Consider the following 21,719-nt stretch of genomic DNA (forward strand, 5'->3'; position numbering starts at 1 on the left):
TTCTTGCATACATTCGTACAACTTTTCCTGTTGCTCATCCAGCTTAGCTTCAGGACACGCGCCCTTACATGAATGTCGCTCCCCCTCGCAAATCTGTTCGAATGTTTGGCAGAGGTGAAGGAGTGGGGCGGAAAGAGGGGGGGAGGGGTGGGGGAGGGACCTCGAATACCGGCGTCGCGCGGCGCGGTGCGGATGTGATGACCTCATGGACATGGCAACATTCGGAGGATTCGGAGTGTGATGCACAGCCAAGGCGGAATAACGACGTTTGCCCAACTCAAATCGCTGTCCGGTGTCAGCCTGACGGCCTGACGCACGCCTCGTGGGGGAAAGTGACGTCACCCTCGAGATACGCCGCCGCCGTCGCGAACGGGCCGAACGGAACGGGCCGCCTGCCTGTCTCTCTCACACACACTCCATTGACTGCGCCTGCAGTTGAGAACGGCACTGTCATTCCCCGCGAGTCGCCGATTCCACCGCACGAGGGCCCTTAAAAACGGCCATGAAAGTTAAAAGCCTGCATCTGAATTAAAATCGGCCCCCCAGAAAAACGAAAGGGTTGCGAGTGGAGCGCGCGAGACTCGACCGCACGGCAGCGCAGCAGCGTTACCACCTATTCAGCATTGATCGCAGAACAATGGCTGCTGGAAACTGGAGCAAGCAAGAAGCGAGCAAGCCCCGCGAGACGTCTTGTCCGTCTTGATGTCGTTGGCACTTTTCGGCAGCAGGTCATTGTGGGGCCAGCCTAGCCGCGCCCGCCACGGCATGGAGTCGGCCCTCACCGCCAGAACCAGAACCCCGTCGGCAGCGAAATGGCCATGTCGACGACGACGTCGCTGTCAGAAGGGCTGGGCGTCGTGGCCCGGGTCACCCGGGCGACGCTGTTGATCGTCCTGCTCGCCTCGGCGCTCCACGCCGGCCTGGACGACGAGGACTCCTCCGAAGCTTCAACGAGGACAGGTAGGGGGCGTCCTCGCCCGCCGCCTTGCCGCTGAACTAGACGCTTGACTGGGGTGGTTTGTTGCATGCAGGCCGCGCCGTGCTGCGTTCGGACTCCACACACCCGCACCCCACCCTCATCACCGGCGACGACGACGTGAGTTTTCTCTGTGCTTTCGTCGCTCTGTCTCTCTCGCACTCATGGGGCGTTCCGTCGGGGTGCGAGGGAGACGAGCGCTGCTGATGTGGCCGACGGCGCTGCCCGCAGGAGGAGGACGTCCCGTTCCAGAGCTGCATCACGCCCAACAAGGAGCCGGGCCACTGCCGCCACGTCCGCTTCTGCGTGCTCGACGAGTTCAAGGACAACTTTGACCGGTTCAAGGACTACGCGTGCGTCATCGAGGGCAAGTGAGTGCAGCCTAACGCCCTGTCTCTCCCGCACCCCTACGGAGCCACGGGGTGCGAGAGAGACCGAGCGATCAGCTGACTCCAATCCCATCCAGGTTCATCGGCGTGTGCTGCCCCGACGACAAGGACCTCTACGACTCCAGCAGGGACTACCCGATGAACCGCACCGGCCTGGGCCGAGGCCGAGGCCGCGGCCGCGGCTCCAGGGGCGACTCCGGCAGACCGTTCCGCATGAAGAAGCCCGGTTTCGTCGACAGGTCGCAGAGCTCGCAGGCCCTGGGGGGCGACAGTAAGTACATTCGGCCGGTTCGAAACCGGAGGCGGAGAGACAGCTCGCGGGACCGCGCGGGACGCCGATTGGCCGGCGACGGCCACCCCAGGCGCTGTGCTGTCCCTCCCCCGGGTGCGCCAGGGGTTTTGAAGGACCGCGTGACTGGCCTCTGACTGTTGCAGCGTGCGGGACGACGCGCGTGCGGCGACGCAACGAGAACGCCAAGGTGGAGGGCGGCCAGGAGGCCGAGCCCGGCCAGTTCCCCTGGATGGCCGCCCTGCTCCGCAACGGCCTGCAGCAGTTCTGCGGCGGCGTGCTGCTCGACTCCACCCACATCCTCACCGCGGCCCACTGTGTTTACAAGTGCGTCGTAGGCGGGAGAGCGCGGCCTGGAGGCATGCTTGGATGCGCCTTGCTGGCCTGCCTTTCCGCTCGGGGGGATTGGACCCATGTTTAAGAATCCGCCCCTTTCCTTTCCCCTCGCAGTTTGGAGGCCGGGGACTTGACGGTGGGGCTCGGCGAGTACGACCTCAGCCAGCCCGTCCCCGAGCGCGTGCAGACGTTCGAGGTGACGGACATCCTGGTCAACGAGCGCTTCAACCCGGACGCGTACACCGACGACATCGCCATCCTGTACCTGGCGGGCGAGGCCGAGTTCACGGACTACGTGTGGCCCGTCTGCCTGCCGCCGCCCGACATGGACCTCGCGGGGCAGCTCGCCGTCGTCATCGGTAAGTCCAAGGGCCCGGGTTCGAATCCGGGCGGCGCGTGCGCTTTCGCGTTCGCAGTGCAGCGCCGCAGCGTGTGGGTGGCAGACCGGCAGACCGTCGCGCCGTCGCGCCCCAGACTTTGATGCTTTGATAAGATACGCGAGTAACGAGCGGCCCTAAATGAGTCGGGGGGGGGGGGCTGATTCATCCGCGGACTGACTCATTAGGGTGCCGCCGCCGAGTCCGTCAAGTGCCTCGAGTAGGTGCACCGCCGCGCTATCAAATTACGCTAAATTTAATAATATTTTACATTTTTTATGGCGGTATTGTTTTGGAACGGCAATGTTGTGATGTCGCAGGGTGGGGCACGGTGTACTACGGCGGGCCGCCCAGCAACGTGCTGATGGAGGTGACGCTGCCCATCTGGAGCCAGGAGGACTGCCAGCGCCAGTTCGACCAGCCCATCCTGGAGACGGAGATCTGCGCCGGCACCGAGGCCGGGGGCCGGGACTCATGCCAGGTGGGCTCGTTCAAAAGTTCGCGGCGTACAGCTTCACCGGGCGGGGCGCGAACCTCCGATCATAGCTGGCAACTTGTTCGTTCCCAGGGCGACTCCGGTGGACCGTTGCTCCTGCAGATGAACGACGGCCGCTGGTGCAACATCGGCATCGTGTCGTTCGGCGTGCGGTGCGGCGAGCCGGGGAAGCCCGGCGTCTACACCAACGTGGGCATGTATCTGGACTGGATCGCGCAGAACACGCGGCGGTGAACGCGGAAGGAGCACGCCACCTGGCCACCCTAGCCGCCAGTTTGTACCTGAACCAACCCCGCCGCTGCCGTGGCCACCGCCACACTGCCGTCGAGGCCGTCGTCGAGGCCGCCGTCAAGGCCGCTGACAAGGCCGTTGCCAAGGCCGCCGTCAAGGCCGTCGTCAAGGCCGCCTTCAAGGCCGTCGTCAAGGAGAGTCCCGGACATCCACCGCCAGCGTGCCGCGCCAAGCCCGCCGAAGCGAGAGCGAGAGCGCATTCCGGCTTGTATCTCTGTGCCTCGAAATCGTGCAATAAATACATTTGTCCCGATATGCCTCGTGCTGCTTGCGCTTGAACCTCTCTCTCCCGGCCAAATTGATAACACGAGGGTCCGTTTCCGCCGGCGGATTCCATCTTGAGGTTCAGCGGGGCGTAAGTGGGCGGCAGCGCGTGCTTGGTTGTGGTCTAGCCCGTAGTGGCAATGGTAATGATGGTAGCGCCCGTGGGTAGGCACCCCATCGTGCACGGCCGTGCGGCGGGCAGGGAACTCAAGGCGCCGCCACCTCTCGCACGCGGCGTGCCGCGTTTATCGACACACAGAAAAAAGGCGTCATCTGCTAAAAACGACAACAAACGGTTCCTTTTTTGGCAGTGCTTCGGATGCTGGTGGTTTTACAGCGTGCCAGGCAGCTGCTAGATGGCGCATCGGCCCGTCGCCACGTGGCGCTAGTGGCGCCCGCGAGCCGCGCGTTCGTCGTTCGCCCCGGCGCCTCATCGGCATGGCCCTCACGTAGTGTCGTCTGCTGGCCCCGCCGCCCGGCCCTGACTCCTGGACCGATGCATTGGGCATAGGCCCACCGGGCCATCTCTTTCTCTCTCCGCTTTGCTATTTCGGGCAATTTATGCCGATCTTTCCCGCGCCTCGGCGGCAGTTCCGGCGGCCAGCAGGCCGAGGCCACGCCGGCACGGCCACCCTGGAGCTGGAGGCACCGGGCCAGGGCCGCCAGGACTGCCAGGGCACGTAGGGGCGATTCCCCGCGCCCCGAGGACCGAGGATCGAGGACACACAAACTTCCCGACGTGTAGTTTTGCTCCATTTATCTCCCACCTTTTAACGTCCACGCTCCCCGGCCACGTCGACCTGCGACTGCCTGGCGCCTGGCTGCACAGTGGGCCAGAAGGCCAGTGGAGGCGGTCCAAATCCCGGACGCGTTTTGAGCTCCAGACTCGAACCGAACGTGTGACCCCACCAGTGGATTCCTCTCCGAACGAGGAATCCATTGGTGGGGGTCACACGCTCAGTTCGCGCCCAGCGATTCTAGCGCTCAAAACGCGTCCGGGATTTTGACTCAGAGGCACTTTATCTCTACAGTGTGGGGCAGACAGGAAAGTCAAGGACCAAAATTACGTATAAAATGCAACAATCAATATTTATTAGGCTAAAATTACGTTCAAACATTATATTATAATACAACAGGTACAAATAGACATCACACGTAAGCTTCAGGGGTGCGGACACCTCTCCCCCACCCCATCGCTCAGTATTTTTCACGACTAAATTTTGGAGTCTGAAAATGTTTGTCATGCACAGAATACCTCCGAAAGGGGGACATTCACTAGACTACACAATTCAGCACGCTTTATCCCCACGCTCTCCTACGTGAGTAAAATACCCGCATTTGAGATCAAACGGTAAACAGAAAGGCTTGTGTTACATTCATTCTTCAAAAGCCAAATAAGCTTTCCGATTTTTTTCCGTTTTTTTTTAAATGGAAAGAAACGTTTTAAAGTTTTCACCTTTGTTTTTTTAGCGGACCCACAATGCACCCCTCGATGAAACACACATCGAATTTCTCAGTATAGTCCATTATAGTCAAGCTCCCCCAAGATAGGGATAGGAAATCCTATACTCCGCTTGACTAGACTCGTTGGAGTCCAACTTTTATATTTTTTTTGGATTTTGTTTCTCTGCTGCTTGCGACAGTGCCGTGCTGAACAGGGGTTCAGCCAGGCTGGGTAACCGCGAGAAGAATACTGCACAGCGATCACTCGGGTCTCTGCAGGGGCTGCCCTGGGGCTGCACACGCAGACCGCAGAGGACGCCCCACTCGGTCAGTTGCTGTTGGTCCTCGTCAAGGCGAAGACGCGGTCCCAGAGCGCCATGGCCTTGCCGCCCAGCCCCTCGCCCAGGCGGCCCAGGGTGTCGGCGCTGAGCTTGGCGTAGGGCGCGGCCAGCGCGGCGGCCCGCGCGTCGGCGGGCTCCCAGCCCTCCAGCAGGGGGTTGCTGACTCTGCAAGGCGGGGGGAAGCAAGTCTCCGTTTAGTTACAGTGCTGCAGTGACTGGCGGCAAAGCGGGGCAAGCAGAGGCTTACTTGGCGAAGTTGGTCCACAGCTTGGTGAGGCTGCAGAGCGTCCGGCTGGACGCGGCGTTCTGGTCGAACAGTGTCTGCGTCGGGAAGGTCGCCGGCGAGGTGATGCGCATCAGGTAGCCCAGCTCGTCCGTGTGCGTCGCCTCTGCACCGACAAAGTCAAACCAAATGAATTCCTCCAACAGCATTGTTTAATTTTTGTCCCCGCGCGGGGACAGCCTTGCGTACTGACCCTTGCTGCTGACGCCGAAGGACACCTTGCCCCAGTTGTAGTCGCCGTCCTCCAGGAAGTGGTAGAGGAACAGGGGCGCCTCGGGGCCGTGGTGCGCCAGCGACAGGTTGACGAGGCGGTGCGTGGGCATGGCGGTGAACAGGTCGCCGTAGAACTGCAGCAAGAACGGAGTCAGTGACTGACGCCCCCTGGACTTTGCCGCCGAACCGGGCTCGAGCTTTACCTGGATGAAGCCCGCGTTGTCACCGTCCAGCTTGTACTCGTCCTTGAGGTCCTGGCCGACCCGCGCGGCCTGCTCCGCGGACAGAGCGGGCTTGCCGTTGAGGCCCAGCACCTTGACGGTGTCCGGGAACGGGGTGAGGTTGGTGGGCAGCAGGAGCGCGGGGTTCTGCTTGAGGGCGGCCACCACCTCCGGCTTGCCCGCCAGGCCGCCGAACGCGAACGCGAAGTGGCCCTCGTTGCCGCTGAGGCCCGCGATGGTGGGCACGGCCGCCACCTCGGGGACGCGCACCAAGCTCTCGGGGTCGCGGGTCAGGAACTTGCTCTGCGCGCCGGCCGCGCGCCGCTCGGGGCTCGGGCAGAAGGCGGGGAGGCCCAGCTGCAGCTGCGGCTGCAACGTGAATGGTGAGGCTGAGTCACTCACGGGGCGCCCCGTCGGGGTGCGAGTGAGACAGAGCGACGCCGCGCACTTACGTCGGCCTGGATCATGGCGAGGTTGGCGTTGAGGATCTCCTTGCTGGAGGCCCTCCGCAGAGTCTCCGCTATCTTGGCCTTGTCGCTGCCGGCGGCCTTCTCGCCCAGCTGCTCGCTGAGCCGCTTGGCCATGTCGAGGTGCGTCTCTTGGTAGCCGAAGTTCGCCAGCGCGTTGCCGCTCTGCATGATGGCGGCCCGGAACAGGCCTGGCAGACAAGACGATCAATGAAAGTGGGCTCCGAAAGGGGTTTGCTCGCGTTGATGAAGAGGTGTGTCCCCGGCGCCCACCTTGGCTGGCCCTGCTCAGGGTGTGGTAGTGCACCGACACCGCCCCAGCCGAGTTGCCGAAGATGGTGACCTTGCTGGGGTCGCCGCCGAACGCCGCGATGTTCTCCTGCACCCACTTGAGGGCCAGGACCTGGTCCTTGAGCCCCATGTTGCCGGGGATGTCGTCGTTGTCCAGGTTCAGGAAGCCTGAAAGCGGAATGGCCGTTGTTCAAAAGATTTGTCCGGCAGCTTGGAAGATTGTTTTTACCAGTATCATCTTACCGAACGCGCCCAGCCGGTAGTTGAGGGTGACCAGCACCACGTCGTGGTAGATGAGGAACTCGGGGCCGTTCTCGGCCAGTGTGCCAGAGCCGTAGACGAAGCCCCCGCCGTGGATGTACACCATGACGGGCAGCTTGGCGGGGCCCAGCCAGCGGCTGTACACGTTCAGGAACAGGCAGTCCTCGGCGCCCTCGGGCTGCATGGAGGGCACGGCGATCTGGACGCACTTGGAGCCCTCGGCGAGCGCGGGGCGCACCGAGCCGTGCCAGGGCTCGGCGGGCTGGGGGTTCTGCGGGAAGGGCAGGGTTGGCGTCAAGCTCGCGGGGAAATTTCCGCACGCCAGGCACTCCGCCTCGCACTTACTCTGAATCGGAGCTCCCCCAGGGGCGCCTTGGCGTAGGGAATGCCCTTGAAGGAGTAGTACTCAATGCTGTCCGCTCCCTTGACCAGCTCGCCGTTGAGCAGCCCGTTCTTGCTCTCCACCTGCCAGAGGTGTTTGGCCTCTCTGAACAACAAAACAAAAACGGGGGAAAATAAAAACTAGAGACTGATTGGATTTCCATATGCCGCCAGCACGCGTGCGTTGCGTGCGTCACGCGCGTCACGCCCCCTCCACTGCCAAGGCAGTGTGCCGGCGAGCAGGAAGGCACACTCGTTTGGTCACTTTACGCGTCTCAATTTTTCTTCCGAGCAGGCTGCTTCCGAGCGCAGCTTTCGTCGCGCCGTCTCTCTCGCACTCGTTGGGGCGAGCCGCGGCGACGCAGCGGGTGCGAGAGAGACGGAGCGACGACACGCGGCACGGAGGCGTCCGACAGGAACCGGAATACGCACGTGGCGCCACCCGCGGGGCGAGCAGGCGACCGTGTTTCGCCGAAAGGCGTTTCGGCCGCGACAGTGTCGAGCGAGCGCCGAGCGCACGCCGTCAAAATCGATAACAAATAATAGACAACACGATTTGCCGTTCGCTGAGGTGCGCCACTGCAGTCCTGTCCTATGCTCATTCCGAGTACGGCCGATTTCACCAGAGGTGGGGCAGCAGTGAAACAAAAGACAGTCGGTCCACAACAAACAGACGACAAACGCGCACAAAATGGCCTCTTTAACGGTCATTTGTGCGCGTTACAGTAGTCGTCTGTTTGTTGTGGACCGACTGTCTTTTGTTTCACTGCTGCCACCTCTGGTGAAATCGGCCATAGAGCGTTCCGTCAGTCTCTCTCTATTTTCTACCTCACACGAGAGGGAGAGACTTGGAATCAGTCCGCAAAAGAAATGACCCTGTCGCGGCGTCTTCTGACCGCCGCGTTACGAACGAGCCCACGTGTGCGCGAGTGTGTGTGCGTGTGTGCGTGTGCGTGTGTGACGCGGCCACGCGGCCTGTGTGAATGCACCTTCACGTAATGTGTAGGTGGGGGGCGGGCGGCGGGGCGGCACGCGCGACTAGCGGAGCGGCGCTAGCGGCGACCAGCTGATAGAGTTGGCATCGGCCCGCCCCGCGCTGGCCGCGCCGCGCCGGTCGCCGCACGCTCCGCTCCGCTCTCGCCTCGCCACCAGCTGGGCTGGCCCACTGTGCGGCTGGCCGGCTGGCCTAGGCTCTGCCCCACGCTGGCCGGCTGGCCGGCTGGCCCTACCTACGTCACGCCGGCCTGCCGGCCCGTCGTAGCGCGGCCTGCGCATGTCAGCCGTCAGCATTTCGCGCCAAAATCTAGGTCGACGCACAAACACGTACCGGAAAAAAGACTCGTCGCGATGTTCCCGCCAAGTTTGGATGGACTATCGGTGCGTCCTTCAGGACTGTCTCCAATGTCTCGCATTTGTTTGAATTGATAACAAGCGCGCAGTGCAGCTCTAGTGACTGTCCAGACGCACAGAAGTAAGCCGAAGGAATTCCCGGAATGACTGCGGGAGCCGTCACGGCGTTTAGGGGGCGGGTCCCGGAGGGGGCGTAGCAGTGGTGGGTTGGAGCACTCACCGCGGCGCCAGGGGGTCGCACGTCGGGCAGGGGCTGTTGGCGGAGGCCGCGGCCAGCAGCAGCAGCAGGCACGCCGTCACGGAGGTGCCGGAGGCCGTCATCTTGAGGGTGCGTGCCTTCCGGGGAGACTGGGGCGCGGACTCGCGGACGCGGCGGTGGCGAACGCGCGGGCCTACCGCGGGCTAGCGGCTCCAACAGTGTGTCCAACACCGGCCAAAGTGTGACTGCCACTGGCGGTGCCCGGGCGGTGCGGTCGGCGAGGCGGTGCCGCGGTGCCGCGATGCCCCGTCCGATGCTGATACGAGCACCCACCTGCTTAGCGTCGCGGAGAGGGGCGTGGAGCGCGCCGCGGCCGGACTATAAGTGGCCTGGCCTCCGGCCGGTGGTTTTATGTCCCTCTCCTGGCCCCCTCCCCCCTGGGACGGCCGGCCGGCCTGCCCCGGCCTGCCCAAGCCTGCCCCAGCCTGCCCCAGCCCCCGCGCAGCCCGCTCCCGGAAAACATTCGGCACTCGCACGGGGCGACCGGGCGACCGCGCGCAGGGCCTTGCCGGCCTTGCCAAGGTCGCGGTGCATCCGCGCTGCAGTGAAAGCGGCAGGCTCGACGGGGCTTTCGTCGCTCTGTCTCTCTCGCACTCGGGGGGCTTGCGCACTGGCGCGAGAGAGACAGAGAGTTCGGAGTGAGCCCCCCGCGCTCGCCGCACGACGGCCTGCTCGTGCCTTGCCCTGCCTTCGCCTGCCTTGCTTGACCCAGTTCGCCGGGCCGCTTCTCAAATTTGCCACCGCCGGTCCACTTGATTCGTTTCGTCCTCTCGTGCTTTCGCACTAGCCGGACCCTCTCGCCCTCACACTCCTACCCACGCCACGCCCGCCCGGGCCGAATCGCCTCCACGAGGCAACTGTTTCGAGTGTCAAGTTTCACCCGGTAACGTCGTTCCGGCCTTGCAGTTCCGTGCCCGGAAGTCCGGAGGTCCCCGATTAGAACCCGAAGGTAGGCAGTCCCGGGGACGGGGCTGCACCCGGGACTGCCTACCCGCCGGGCGCGGCCCGGCCAGGGCGCAGTTGCAGATGCAGCACAGTGATAGGGTATCTCCGATGAGGTGTCTCCGCCCGGGACGGAAACAAACACCTTGCTATCAGAGTGTCGTTGCGAGGGTTTTAAGCCGTCGGGTCCACGCGCCGGGGGGCGGCACAAGCACATCGGTTCAAGTATCTTTTTTTTTGAGCATTTATTTTTGAGGCACGTTTGTCGTTGCCAGGAGCCACAGCTAACTCAACGCGACATAACAAACAACCTCAGACCCAGGAGACTGCAGGAATTTGTCTGCAAAGAGCATTTTTCCCCCCCGAGAGCATTTTTTTAAACCTACCTTAAGCTAACGTAACCTAACCTAACCTAACCCAACAGAACCTAACCTAACTCAACACAACCTAACCCTCGTCTGGATTTGGCCGGATCTCGCCGGTCACACGGAAGTACGTACAGTAAGGGGGCGCCCCGACTCCGTCCCGACTCCGTCGCCGTCACACTCACTGACTCAGTCATACGCAGACGGGCACAGACGGGCCGGGCGATTGGTCGCGGGCACCTTGACCTTTCCTCTTATTGGAGGCCCCACTTAGAGGATGGGCAAACGCGTAGCCGCGCAGCCGCCGGCAGCCACGCGACACGCGTAGAGACGCGCGTAGCCAGACTAGCCAAACGCAGTGCGGCGACCTCGCCGTCGCCGGCCGGCGCGCCTCGCCCAGCCAAGCCAGCCAACCCAGCCAACCCAGCCTCGCCGCCGAGCCGAGTCTGTCCGAGTCCGTCGCGACAGAGCGTCGGAGGCAGCAGACAGCGGGGCCTCTGTGTCGGCGTCTCAGTGTGTGCGGTGAGATTGTCCAGCGGTCACGGCAAAAACAGAGTCCGGATGCTCCAGGCCCACCCTGTAGAAACGGCCCCCTTTTTCCAGGGTGGCCCTGGAACACCAGGACACTGTGTTTCGCCGCGTGCGGATCGTCGAAAGACGACTTGTTCCCGACTTTATTTCTGATTCTCAATGAGATATGTATTAGTAGCGGCACGGTTCAGAGATCGTGTTCAGTGAATTTGAATCCGAGAAAAACAAGACAAAAACAGTGGCGCCGCGCGCGGTTCTTCATCGCGACTCCAGACTCCCAAAGAGACCAATAAGAAGCGGCATCTAATTGAGATTGTGCCATTCGGCGGCGTGCGGCCTCCCGGTCCGCTCGACGCTTGGCTTGGCGCGCTTGGCGCCTCCGGAGTACACGTGTATGACCCTGGCCGGCCCGGCCTGGGCCCGGCCCCAATACGACCGGTCGGCCTGTGGTCCCGCCCTAGCCGCCCCGCCCCGCCCCGCCCCGCCCCGCCACGCGCGGGTATTTCGCCGTCATGCCCCCTTTCACGGTCCGGAGAGCGCAGCGCGCAGCGAGTCTCAAATCGAACATGTCGACGCGCGCCCTGCTTCTGCCCTCATCGGACAACTTCACCTCGCGGCTCGGGAGACCTTCCTGGTCTGAAATAGAGTGAGTTGAACGACGCCTTGTCTGGCGCTTCCCCGAAGGGATCACGAGTGGCGGGCGCGGCTCGCGGAAGAAGCATGCAGTGCAGTGGACACTCGCCTCACTGGGTCGCAGGAAAGAAGCGCCTGCTCACCGAGGAATGTTGGTCACTGTGATACGGCTTGGCGGGCCGCACCCTCCTGAGCGTGGACGCCGCGGCGCCGCGTGTCTGCCCGCCCGGCCTGCCCCGGCCTGCCTCGCACACGTGGGCCGGGCCTACTCGGCCTGCTGGGGGACTCGGACATGACAACAAGCCCTTCAACCCTTGCCGCGATGAAGCGACGCGGTGACGCGGCCACGCCCAGCGTTATCGGCACGTGGCGGGGCTGGCGGGGCAGGACCGTACAGTCGCCCAAAACGGTCATTCCTCCTCCGAGCCCAACTCCACGTGCCGAGGACCTGCAGACCAATTCCGCGCGCGCCGCCTCGTCGCTCTGTCTCTCTCGCGCCGCACCGGACGCGCAGTGAGTGCGAGAGAGACGGCGTGAGAAGTTGGCCTCATGTCGCCGGCGAACAAGGAAAACTTCCATAGCGGCAGTGGTTCCAGGCTCCGGGCCGTCCGGGCCCCCGGCGGCACGCAAGCCAAACTCCAGCCGCGAGACACCGCCGTGGGCGCCCCCCAGGGGAAGGGGGGTGGGGATGTCTGGCTGGCCACGTGTAATAAACTGGACCGAGGGCCCGCGCGTGTCCGTCTCCGTCGGTGTCTGTCTCCGAGCGGAGGACGGGGGCCAGGCCATGGGCGGCCCGGCGGCAGACGTCCCCCAGTAACACACTATGGCACGCGTCGGCCAGCACGGCCAGCGCCGCGCCGCCTGGTACCGAGTACGTGTCCGGACACAACACGGGTTCAATCCGGCGGGCGGAGGGGGGGGGGGGGCTGACGGACAAGCATGCCTTTTGCGAGGCGCCGAGGCGCGTGTGCGGTCAGGTCAATGTGACCGGGCCATGATGCCGCACTGCCGCGCGTGGAGCACATTTTGGCGTGTGTGCGCGCGCGTGGAGTACGTGGGCGGGTGAGGGAGAGAGGGCGCCCTGCGAGTGCGTGTGTGAGAGCGACAGAGAGAGCACGCGTGCGCGTGCATGCAGTAGGGGAGGCGCGCTTGGAATTGTCCGCGGGTCGAACGGAGTTCACCGCCGCCTGGCTTCGCCTGGCCGCCTCCACGTGGAGAACGTTGCGAGTGTAGTTTGCGGCGCCACGGCTTTGCCGCGGAGTGGGGAGTGGGGAGTCCAAACTCCAAACTGGCCAGATTTGCCAGGCACTGAGAATAGAACGTCCGGAGGGTGACCCTTCGGCGAGCGGCGCGGCGCCGGCCGGCGAGCCGAGCGCTCCGAAAGCCGAAATCCCCGGCAAGCCGTCTCCGCCTCGCTCCGCGCCCAACGCGGCCCCGAAGGACACCCGCCGCCGTTTTTAGCAGGACCTGTTTGAAAAGTGGGCTGCCATGCAACGGGTTGCAACCCGCGGTGCAACTGCAGCGCCCTGTGTCATACGCAGGGAAAGTAACCTCCGTGGCACGTGTGGCTCCCCCCCCTCCCTCCACGCGGCAACAAGTCGGAACGAAAACAAGAAACACGGTTACCCACACATACACGCCACACATTCACACGCCTTGGGATTTCGGTTGGTGGCAGACTTGCTTTTTTTTTGCCGGAGCCCCGTACTCGAATCCAAATCGATTCAACGTCCGCAAAGCCCTCGGACGGTCGAAGAGGGAACGGGCCGTCGAAGGCGGCGAGGGAGTGCAAAACAGTGGTGAGGGACTTCCCCCTGAGGCGGAATGGGGAGGGGGATGTAGCTACACTGGTGCGCTGGGCGGGCAGGGACTTCCCTCAAGGCTTCCTCTTGCCGACCAACTTTGCAGTGAGGAGCAATCCCATTCGAATCTATTTCTGTTTTATTATTTATTTTTTTGTGTCATCAAACAGATCTGTATGGTTATGGTAATTTGAGGTTATGCAATGGTGTGTTTTGCTTTTGGCGCCACGAGCTCGCCACGCTCGCTCGCTGATTGTTTCATTTCGTTTCGCATGCCGGTTTCGTTCCGACGAGTGCGATAAGCGTATCGGTTGCTCCGCAAAGAACGGTCATTATCGTGAAGGGTTGTCAAAACAGTGCGGAGCCGAAAGTCGGCCATCCCCTTCAGGTCAGGGCTTTCATTCGACGAGGGGCTTCGCAAATTGGTTCAATTACTCCCGATGGAACTGGACTGAATGAAGAAGAAGAAGAAGAAGAAGAGCGAGGAGAAGGAGGAAATGAAGTCGAAGAAGAAGAGGAGGGAGTTTTCCGAGAACGAATTGAACACGCGTGCGATGCCGCCCCGCCCGACGGCGCGATAGCGGTGCCGCGGTGCCGATTGCCTCGATCCGGATCGAGAGATCGATTAACGACCCTGATAAAATGACTGAGGTGCCGCGCTGTCTCTCTCGCACCCCTACGGGACGCCTGATGAGTGCGAGAGAGAGAGAGAGAGAGAGAGAGAGAGAGAGAGAGAGAGAGAGAGAGAGAGAGAGAGAGAGACGGCGCGTGCAGCATCCCAGCGTTGACGCACCGGCCGCAAGCCGTGGCAGCGTGCCGACCGCTTCCGATAGTCGTCGCTCCGTCTCTCTCGCACCAGTGCGGGACGCTCCATGAGTGCGAGAGAGACTCTCGGGATGAGTCTGCTGGCCGCGTCTGGCAGTCGCACACGTGGAGTGCGGAGCGCCGGCCGGCGAAAACAGGCAACCCTAACACGTGTGTCGCGCGCCGCGTGCCGCCTTGCCGGTAGCTACACTAGTAAGCGGGAGTAGCGTAGTACTTGTAGTGGCGTGGCCCCGGCGGCCCGGCGGCCTGGCACACTGGCACACCGACCGGCCGGCACAGTGCCCACAGTGCAGCGCCTGCTGCGCGCGCAACGCGGCGCAACGCCGAACCAACCCGGCCGAACCGGTGCACGGCGCCGCCATCTGATTGGCCGGGCCGACAGTGGTGGTCCGGAACAGCGCTCTGTCTCTCTCGCACCGCCACGGGGCGGCCCATGAGTGCGAGAGAGACAGAGCGACGACAGCACGGTTTGGAATCACCTGCAGCGCACGGGCCGCCGGGCCGCTACCGCCACCGCCGCGGCGCCGCCGGTGCCGCCGGTTCACCTGGCGTCCGTCCGTCTGTCTGTCCGTCCGTCTGTCCGTCCGCGGCGGGGCGCCGGCGCCAGGCGGGAACTCTTTCCTTGTTCTAAAAATGGAAGCATGCTAATAGCCGCTCCGCTGCCCCGCTGCAACTTTGTCGTCGAGTGGAGCCCACGCCAGTCCACTCGTCCAGGCGGCCCGGCCCGGTCAGACCGCCGCGCCGGCCGGTCGGCGGAAGCGGCACGGAAGCGAGGCGACTGTCGAACCGCGTGTCGTCGCCCTGTCTCTCTCGCGCGCCGAAAGCGCGCCGCGTGAGTGCGACCGAGACGGAGCGACGGGTCTGCGAGGAGCGTGGGAATCGCAGCCAGCGCCGCTGCGCCCCCGTGACGCAGCACTGCGCAGCGCGCCAGGCTTGTTTACAGATAGTCGCGACAAATGGCAAAACTGTTATCCGTTTCGCACTGTATTCCGAGGCGGCTGAACTCGCACACTCGCTGCGCATTTCCGCAGCAGGTTTCAAGTCCGCCTGGAGGAAGAGGACGCACAGTGGGCCGGAAGACCGGTGAAGGCGGCCAGAATTCTAGACGCGTTTTGAGCTCCAGAATCGCTAAATGGGACTCGAACCGAACGTGTGACCCCACCAATTAATTGCTCTCCGTACGAGGAATCCATTGGTGGGGTCACACGGTCGGTCTGAGTCACATTAAGCGATTCTGGAGCTTCAAACGTGTCTAGAGTTTTGGCCGCCTCCGCCGGTCTTCTGGCCCACTGTGGGACGGCAAACCGACATGAATTGGCGCGCACTTGCGCCGCAACCTGGAACCTGGAACCGCTCTCGCCGTTTGCAGCGTGGCGGCGCATTCATCCCGCGGCCCCGAACACTAATGGGGAAGGCCGAGGCCGGGCCGGCGGGGGGCGTACCGCGCAAGGGCGGCACCGACTCGGCCACGGCCACGGCCTCGGCCACGGCGGCGCCCTGGAGGAACAGCACCAGCAGGGCCTCCGCACCGCCTTGCCCCCAGCGAGGCCGCGGCAGTTACTCCCAACTTTCGCAGGCAGTATATTTGTCTGCTTTAGAGCAACATAAGCCACCGTTCGCGCTGCGCCGCCTCGCGCATGCCCCCTGTGCCGCGTGGCCGTCCAAAGCACTGCAGTGCGTCAGCCGAGGCTAGGTGCCGAACAGCGCTTTCGTCGCTCTGTCTCTCTCGCACTCACGGGGCGTCCCGCAGGCCGCAGGGGGTGCGAGAGAGACAGAGGCGCCTTCTGGCGGCAGCGCGGCAGCGCGGTGGCCTATCCCGAGTACAGTTGAGTCGTAATAATTCCCACAATGCAGCAGCATGGCGGCGGCAAGCATCGAGCATCAAGCGCGCATCAAAACTACTTTACGGGCGCTCCGTATACAGCAGCGCTTTACGCGCCTTTTTCTCCCGGGTCGGCCGGCCGGCTGGGCTCTCCACTGGGAAAGGTCACTCCAAGCGCCAAGCGTCGAGGGCCAAGCGCGGACGGCCGCGTGCGCCTGGAGCGCCTGGAGCGACTGGAGCACGACGACAAGCAGAAGCGACCTCCAGGAAGCACATTCGGAGCGCATCCTTACACACCGTCTGCCGCCTGGCGGACCCGGCGAATTTCGAAGAGTGTTGAAGGACTTCGCTGCCATCTTTTGAAGAATTTGGATAAACTAACACCAAAATAATTTTTTGAAAAATTACTATTTTTGACCATTTTTTTTGGGGTCTATCTTGCTTGACAAATAATGGCGAAATTCATTCAGCATTGCCTCCGCCGCAGCTGGGCTGGGACAGACAGTCCGCCCCACGAGTCGCAGCCCACCTTGGCGTGACCGCGCCAAACTCCTCCCGTGCCCGCACTGCTATCTAATCGAAATTTGGCACACGCAGCGCGACTGAGAAGCAAGTGTCTCCGGCCGGCTAGGCTCAAGCAGCTCAGGCAGCTCAAGGTGCCCCGAGGTATTGCCGGCACGTGGGACCCGAGTACGCGCCGGTACGTGCGTCCACCGCGCCACCACGTCACCGCGTCACCGGCACCGCTAGAGAGTCTTGGAGAGGCGAGACAGTCGATGTCTCTCGGCGACCGGAGCGCCCGAGGAACTCCGGGTGGGCCGGCCCGCCACGCCGCGGAGTCTCGCAGGGCTGCCTACCCTCGACTTCACAGGCGCTCCGGCCGGCAGCCGAGCTCTCAAAAAAACGCCAATGTCATTTTAATTTTCAAAATGTCCACACCACCGTAATTTTCGCATCGCTTTTCATTTCCGCGCGGAATATAGACCGTTGGCAGCGCGGCAGTCGTGGACGCCGTCGGCCCTGATGGCCTTGTTCATCATCGCAGCCATCGCACGCATTAACACAGAAATTGCGGCAGCTTCGCGCTCCTCGCGCGATTTCTTAGCTGCCCCGTCGGGGGCCTCGGCGGGGGCCCTCATTTCTCCCGGCCGCGGCCCAGGGCGAGGCCCAGGGCGAGGCCGAGGGGTAGTTAGTCACACCGGGCCGGCGGCGCCCGGCGGAGTCTGGGCCTCGGCCACGGCCCCGCCGCGGCCCCGGCGCCTCGGCCATTGCATTGGCGCCGACGTCCCCGCCGCCTTTCCCAAATGAAGTCATTTCGCAGCCATAAATAATGAGCGCTGAACGGAGCGAACGGTCTCCCAGGGGCCCGGGGGACGCGGGGACGCGGGGACGCGGGGCCACCCCGCCAGCGACTTCTAATGAAACGCAGAGACGGCGAAGCGGCGCGGAGCGGATTTTAATCAATGTTGCTGTCTGTTCGTCGTGGTGGTGGCGGTGGCGGGGCGCCGCCTCCGCAGCACCTCCGCGACGCCGGCACGGCGGCACTGTGGCGCCCGGATCCCTGTTTTGCCACGGCCCCGCGCTGCCGGTTTGTAGGCGCCAATAAGAAGGAGGGAAGAAACAGAGGCGGAATAACGAGAGGGAAGTAACGGCCGCTCTGCACAGTGCACAAGAAGGGCGGACACTTGGTCAGGCCGCCAGGCCGTCAAACTTGCAGCGAACAATCCTTTCTGCTCCATTCTGCGTGAGTCGGCCGTAGGCAGCGCCCCGACGCCAGGCAACCCAACCAACAGCCGTGCCGACTGGACTGCCGAAGAGAGCAGGATGACTCAGAACGGCGCGCGGTCTGTCTGTCTCTCTCGCACTCACACGCATCCGTCGGGGAGGGAGAGAGACAGGGTGACGAAGTGCTGTTGCGAGTCGCTCCGCAGGTGCGCTACCGCCATGATGCCCCAGCCGGTCTGCTTACACCTGGCAACTTAGCGACCCTAATGGGGTTGAACCTTCGCGGGGCAGGGGGTGCGTCCCGCGGCCCGCGGCCGTCTCTCTCCGTCACACACGAGGAAGCGGCGAGCAGGCGAGCAGCAACACGGCCGGCTATCTATCTCGGGGTGCTCTCTCCATGCAAGGGGCAGCATTTTTCTTCCCCTCCCCTCCGCTCCGCCCACGCTGTGTTCCACAAGCGCCCCCCGCCCCCACATGTCCGTCTGGCCGGCGTCCAGCGTCCGCGACTCGCCCCGCGCATTCAGCAGAAGATCGCATCGTATCGCGTTCGGCCCGGCCGATGTAATACATCACGAAATGACGGATTACGGCATGCAAACGCACGCTGTGTTCGGGCTGCCCGCGAGCGCGCTGGACAAACCGGGACTAACCGCTCTCCTTTGTGCGTCCCGCGGTGCGTCCCGCGGTGCTTGCGGAGATCTGCCTGTCTCTCTCGCACTCGTGTGCGTTTGGGGGGTTGCGTAGGGGTGCGCAGCTCCCCTACTGTGCGTTGGGCTGCCTACTCAGACGGCGCAGGGTTCGCGCCTCTCGCCTCACGCCCTGTTTTTCGCCGGAAAAAGATTGTTTCGGGCCGAAATGTTCCTCCAAATAGTGTCTAGGGGTACTGGGGAGTGCTCCAGCACAACATACTCGAATTTGGACCATTTCAAATTTTTTACCCAAAACGTGAAAAAACCATGCCTTTCGACAAAAATGGGCGACCATCTCAGATTTGTCTGAAATTCATATGGAACGTTGCTATGGGTCTAAGAAACAGATGCCCGATGCCTGATAATCTTTGACTCATTCTATTTGGTGAGAAAATGACTTTCCCTGTGACGCTGAGTTTAGTTCTGGTGTGGTAGCATGAGGCTATTGGGAATAGGTAGGTGTGTTAAATAAAGATTCGTTATGTAAAAATTAAACATAATTTTCTTTATTACAAACAGGTTGACAACATATTCAATAAAATGTATTATCACGTTACACAAATCTTTACATACTGTAGTGCATTTTTATGTACAATATACAGTATGAATTTCTAATATTTTACTTCGAAAATATCAATGGTTGTATCACTTTTTACTCTAACGACATTCGGCGCGACATTTGACTAAACGTCGGCATTTCCAAAGATTTTAAATCCGGAAATATAAAAAGACGTGCGGCAAAATGGTATGGATACGAAGTAGGTTATTTACACTTGAGCTCCGCTTACTTTGGTTGGCAGGAGCAGCATCCTCTCAAATTAATGGAGCAACTGTGTCAATAAATGCCAAAAGTTTGCCATAGAGTAATTTCTGATTTAGTACTTTTCTGTCTGTATTATGTTTTTATGCCATGCTGCCCTGCTTTGCCGCAATGTCCTGCAGCACTTCAGTCTCCAAAGTAACCTCATGGTTCATGATTCAAGTTCATTAATACTGTTACAACGTCATCAAGTCCCTAAAAGAAGAAGCTTCATTCAGAATGGATTCGCCCAACCACCACAAGATGGCATGGTTTGCTTGCTTTTCTGCCCCAAGTTGGGCTCATTTCTCAGTCTGATAGGAACATTGCTGTCTACTATGCTGTCTACAAAGAATCACAAGCAAGACCGAATATTGTACGGACTGCATCAAACTCAAACTTTCACGACACACATGAGTACATAAAAAGAAATACATACATTCACTCATTTATACACTCCCACATGCACACACACTGCATCACACCATTTTACAGATATGTACATTATCTTAAAATAATGAAACGTTACCGAGATGTAATAATTCTTAGAACCAAAACAATTTTTTTTTCCAAACTTGGTTTAGATGAATAAAAAATTTACAGCTGTACTACAACTATCACCATGATGATGTAACTTTGAAAAGTCTGTCAAAATTTATACAGACTATTACAGGTAGTTTAGGCTCACTGGTACAAGAAGATATGTGATGTGAGAAAAAGTAGAAAGGTGTAATAGAACATTGTGAAACTAGATTGAATAATAAAATTAAAAAACTTAAGATTTCCATTTTTTTCTGTTTCTTTTTTAAAATTTTAGATAAAAGTAAGTTGTTTTCATGCACTGCAAACATGACAGAATTTCTATTAGAGAAATTTGCCTCAATTATTTCATTAAGCTAATTCATTAAAGTACAGCATAAATAGTGGTAAAACGTTTCATAACAAGAGAGCTGCTCTCTCTAGGACGGATTGCAATAAATTAATCAAAAGATGAAATGAAGATATGAAGATGTACGATGGTATCCCGCGGCATATCGCCTTAGAATCAAATGAGAATGAAAGTGATTTTTTTTTCTGAACAAATGAAATTCTTAAATAGAACGTGAAACAGCATAAAAGCAACTAATCTACAACAATAGAGTTAACAATTCATTCACTATGATAATTTCAGTCAAGGTACAGGAAAAGTGTGCTTTGCTTCATTGTCTAGGGAGTTTGTTGAGGTTCTACCCATCTACAGCGGCTGAATCTATCCGCTCTTTAGAGTCCACTTACTGAAATAAAACAATGTAAGATTTTAAGCTAGTAGTATTTGGTCCCAGTTTTAGTATGTGGTCTCTAGAGAGCTGGATAACTCTTCACAATAAGCCTCATGGGCAAACTAATTCGTGTTCCACTCTAAAAATACATACCAACATACTATAAGAATTTAAGTCGAATTAAAATTTGGCAAAGACTAGGCTAATATCCATGGTCACTGGCCTAGAAACTATACAAACACTTGTGATGCACTACTTTTCTTAAAAACATATAAGCACAGAGCCGGTTGCTTCGTTTCACGTCAACCGAAACTTTGGTATGAGTTTGACCTAACACACATTTACACCTGCCATTCGCTCGACATAAAAATAACAACTCTAATAGAGAAAACAAATACATGAATGAGTTTCTGACAAAAATAGTCACATTTTTTTCTAATAAATACTTAAGGGCGCTCAACGCCCAAATCGTTAACGCACTCACACTGATTCACACACACAAACACACACACACGCACGCACACACACACAAAACTGGACCAGGTTGACGATGGTATCAAGGAATCCCCTCCCCGGCGGCGAGCCGGTCGAGCCGGTCAAGGCGAAGGTGGCGTTGTAGTCTCGGCGGCAGGCCGGCTGCCGGGCGCGGGCCGCGTCGACGGCGAGGGTCGCGGGGACGCGCGGACGCGGGTAGGTGACGAGGGCGTCGAGGGCCGCGGCCGGGGCGCCCGTCACCGCCTGGAGGACGCGGACACCAGGCCCAGCAGCGCCAGCGCCACGGGCACCAAGGAGTGCCACCGCGACGACAGCGGCCGCGCGGCGGGAGAGAAGTCGTAGCACAGCTCCGAGCCGGGAGGGTAGGCCTGGCAGTGGCTCTGCAAGAACAAGAAGGTGGTCGTGAGCGACGAGAACAACGACAACAACAATGAGCAAAAACAAACGTAAACAAACAGGACGTACCGTGACCAGCGACTGGGCCATCCTGTCCATGAAGCCGTGCGCGAACCGCGCCGTCTCCTCGCCGCACTTGTCCTCCACCACGGACTGCGAGCAGCGGAGGTAGTCCTGGAAGGAGCTGCAAGCGACGAAACGAAGTCAAAGTCAGTTCGCTGCGCACAATCCAATCCCAAAGGCGAAAACCGGCGTTGAGACACTCACCAGCACAGCGTCCGCAGGTCGTCCTCGTGTTGCTGCTTCTCCAGGTCCTCCTCGGCGGCCGTGTGGTTGTGGTGGTGGCGGTAGTGGTGGTTGTGGTTGTGGTGGTGCTGCGAGTGGCGCGCCGTCCGAAGCTTGGTCTTCTGCTCGATCTGGGCCATGCGCTCCTGGTACACGTTGGAGCACACCTCGTGGTCGTTGCGCACCTCACTCATGCAGGGGGCGTGGCGCAGGAACTCTGCAA

At 60.4% G+C, this 21,719-nt stretch overlaps 3 protein-coding genes across 5 annotated transcripts in view; 1 reads left to right on the forward strand and 2 right to left on the reverse strand.

Moving 5' to 3' along the window:
- The first annotated feature begins 200 nt into the window (after window positions 1-200).
- Window positions 201-3,407, forward strand: LOC117639764 (trypsin-1-like). The gene is made up of 8 exons (XM_034375650.1): window positions 201-960; window positions 1,032-1,096; window positions 1,208-1,347; window positions 1,443-1,636; window positions 1,801-1,981; window positions 2,105-2,349; window positions 2,688-2,848; window positions 2,936-3,407. The coding sequence occupies exons 1-8, from the start codon at window positions 813-815 to the stop codon at window positions 3,095-3,097; spliced, it is 1,296 nt and encodes a 431-aa protein (XP_034231541.1). The 5' UTR covers window positions 201-812; the 3' UTR covers window positions 3,098-3,407.
- A 1,074-nt stretch (window positions 3,408-4,481) lies between these two features.
- LOC117639564 (cholinesterase 1-like) lies at window positions 4,482-10,574 on the reverse strand. Of its 3 annotated transcripts, none has more exons than XM_034375361.1 (9): window positions 10,371-10,574; window positions 7,284-7,425; window positions 6,921-7,209; window positions 6,660-6,845; window positions 6,372-6,577; window positions 5,902-6,288; window positions 5,679-5,832; window positions 5,450-5,591; window positions 4,482-5,367 (listed from the first exon to the last, which is right to left on the reverse strand). In XM_034375361.1, the coding sequence occupies exons 1-9, from the start codon at window positions 10,430-10,432 to the stop codon at window positions 5,190-5,192; spliced, it is 1,746 nt and encodes a 581-aa protein (XP_034231252.1). In that variant the 5' UTR covers window positions 10,433-10,574; the 3' UTR covers window positions 4,482-5,189. The 3 variants fall into 3 exon arrangements, with proteins under 3 accessions (XP_034231252.1, XP_034231251.1, XP_034231253.1); XM_034375360.1 differs by lacking the exon at window positions 10,371-10,574 and adding an exon at window positions 8,890-9,147; XM_034375362.1 differs by lacking the exon at window positions 10,371-10,574 and adding an exon at window positions 7,752-7,873.
- A 10,461-nt stretch (window positions 10,575-21,035) lies between these two features.
- LOC117639484 overlaps window positions 21,036-21,719 on the reverse strand; it is a 71,414-nt gene continuing 70,730 nt past the window's right edge. Inside the window, exons 4-6 of the mRNA XM_034375191.1 lie at window positions 21,479-21,713; window positions 21,281-21,395; window positions 21,036-21,195 (exon numbers count right to left, since the gene is read on the reverse strand). Coding sequence (XP_034231082.1) covers window positions 21,052-21,195; window positions 21,281-21,395; window positions 21,479-21,713 — 494 coding nt within the window. The 3' untranslated portion in view covers window positions 21,036-21,051. The remainder of the gene's footprint in view (window positions 21,196-21,280; window positions 21,396-21,478; window positions 21,714-21,719) is intronic.

Source organism: Thrips palmi, unplaced genomic scaffold, assembly GCF_012932325.1.
Source record: "Thrips palmi isolate BJ-2018 unplaced genomic scaffold, TpBJ-2018v1 HiC_scaffold_11, whole genome shotgun sequence".
NCBI lineage: Eukaryota > Metazoa > Arthropoda > Insecta > Thysanoptera > Thripidae > Thrips > Thrips palmi.

Coding starts and splice junctions, on each gene's coding strand:
- LOC117639764 (XM_034375650.1), top strand. CDS start 813: ATGGCCATGTCGACGACGACGTCGCTGTCAGAAGGGCTGGGCGTCGTG. Junction 1,097..1,207: donor TCATCACCGGCGACGACGAC/GTGAGTTTTCTC, acceptor CGCTGCCCGCAG/GAGGAGGACGTCCCGTTCCA. Junction 2,350..2,687: donor GCAGCTCGCCGTCGTCATCG/GTAAGTCCAAGG, acceptor GTGATGTCGCAG/GGTGGGGCACGGTGTACTAC.
- LOC117639564 (XM_034375360.1), bottom strand. CDS start 8,990: ATGACGGCCTCCGGCACCTCCGTGACGGCGTGCCTGCTGCTGCTGCTG. Junction 7,426..8,889: donor TGCGACCCCCTGGCGCCGCG/GTGAGTGCTCCA, acceptor TTTGTTGTTCAG/AGAGGCCAAACACCTCTGGC. Junction 5,592..5,678: donor CTTCGGCGTCAGCAGCAAGG/GTCAGTACGCAA, acceptor TTGTCGGTGCAG/AGGCGACGCACACGGACGAG.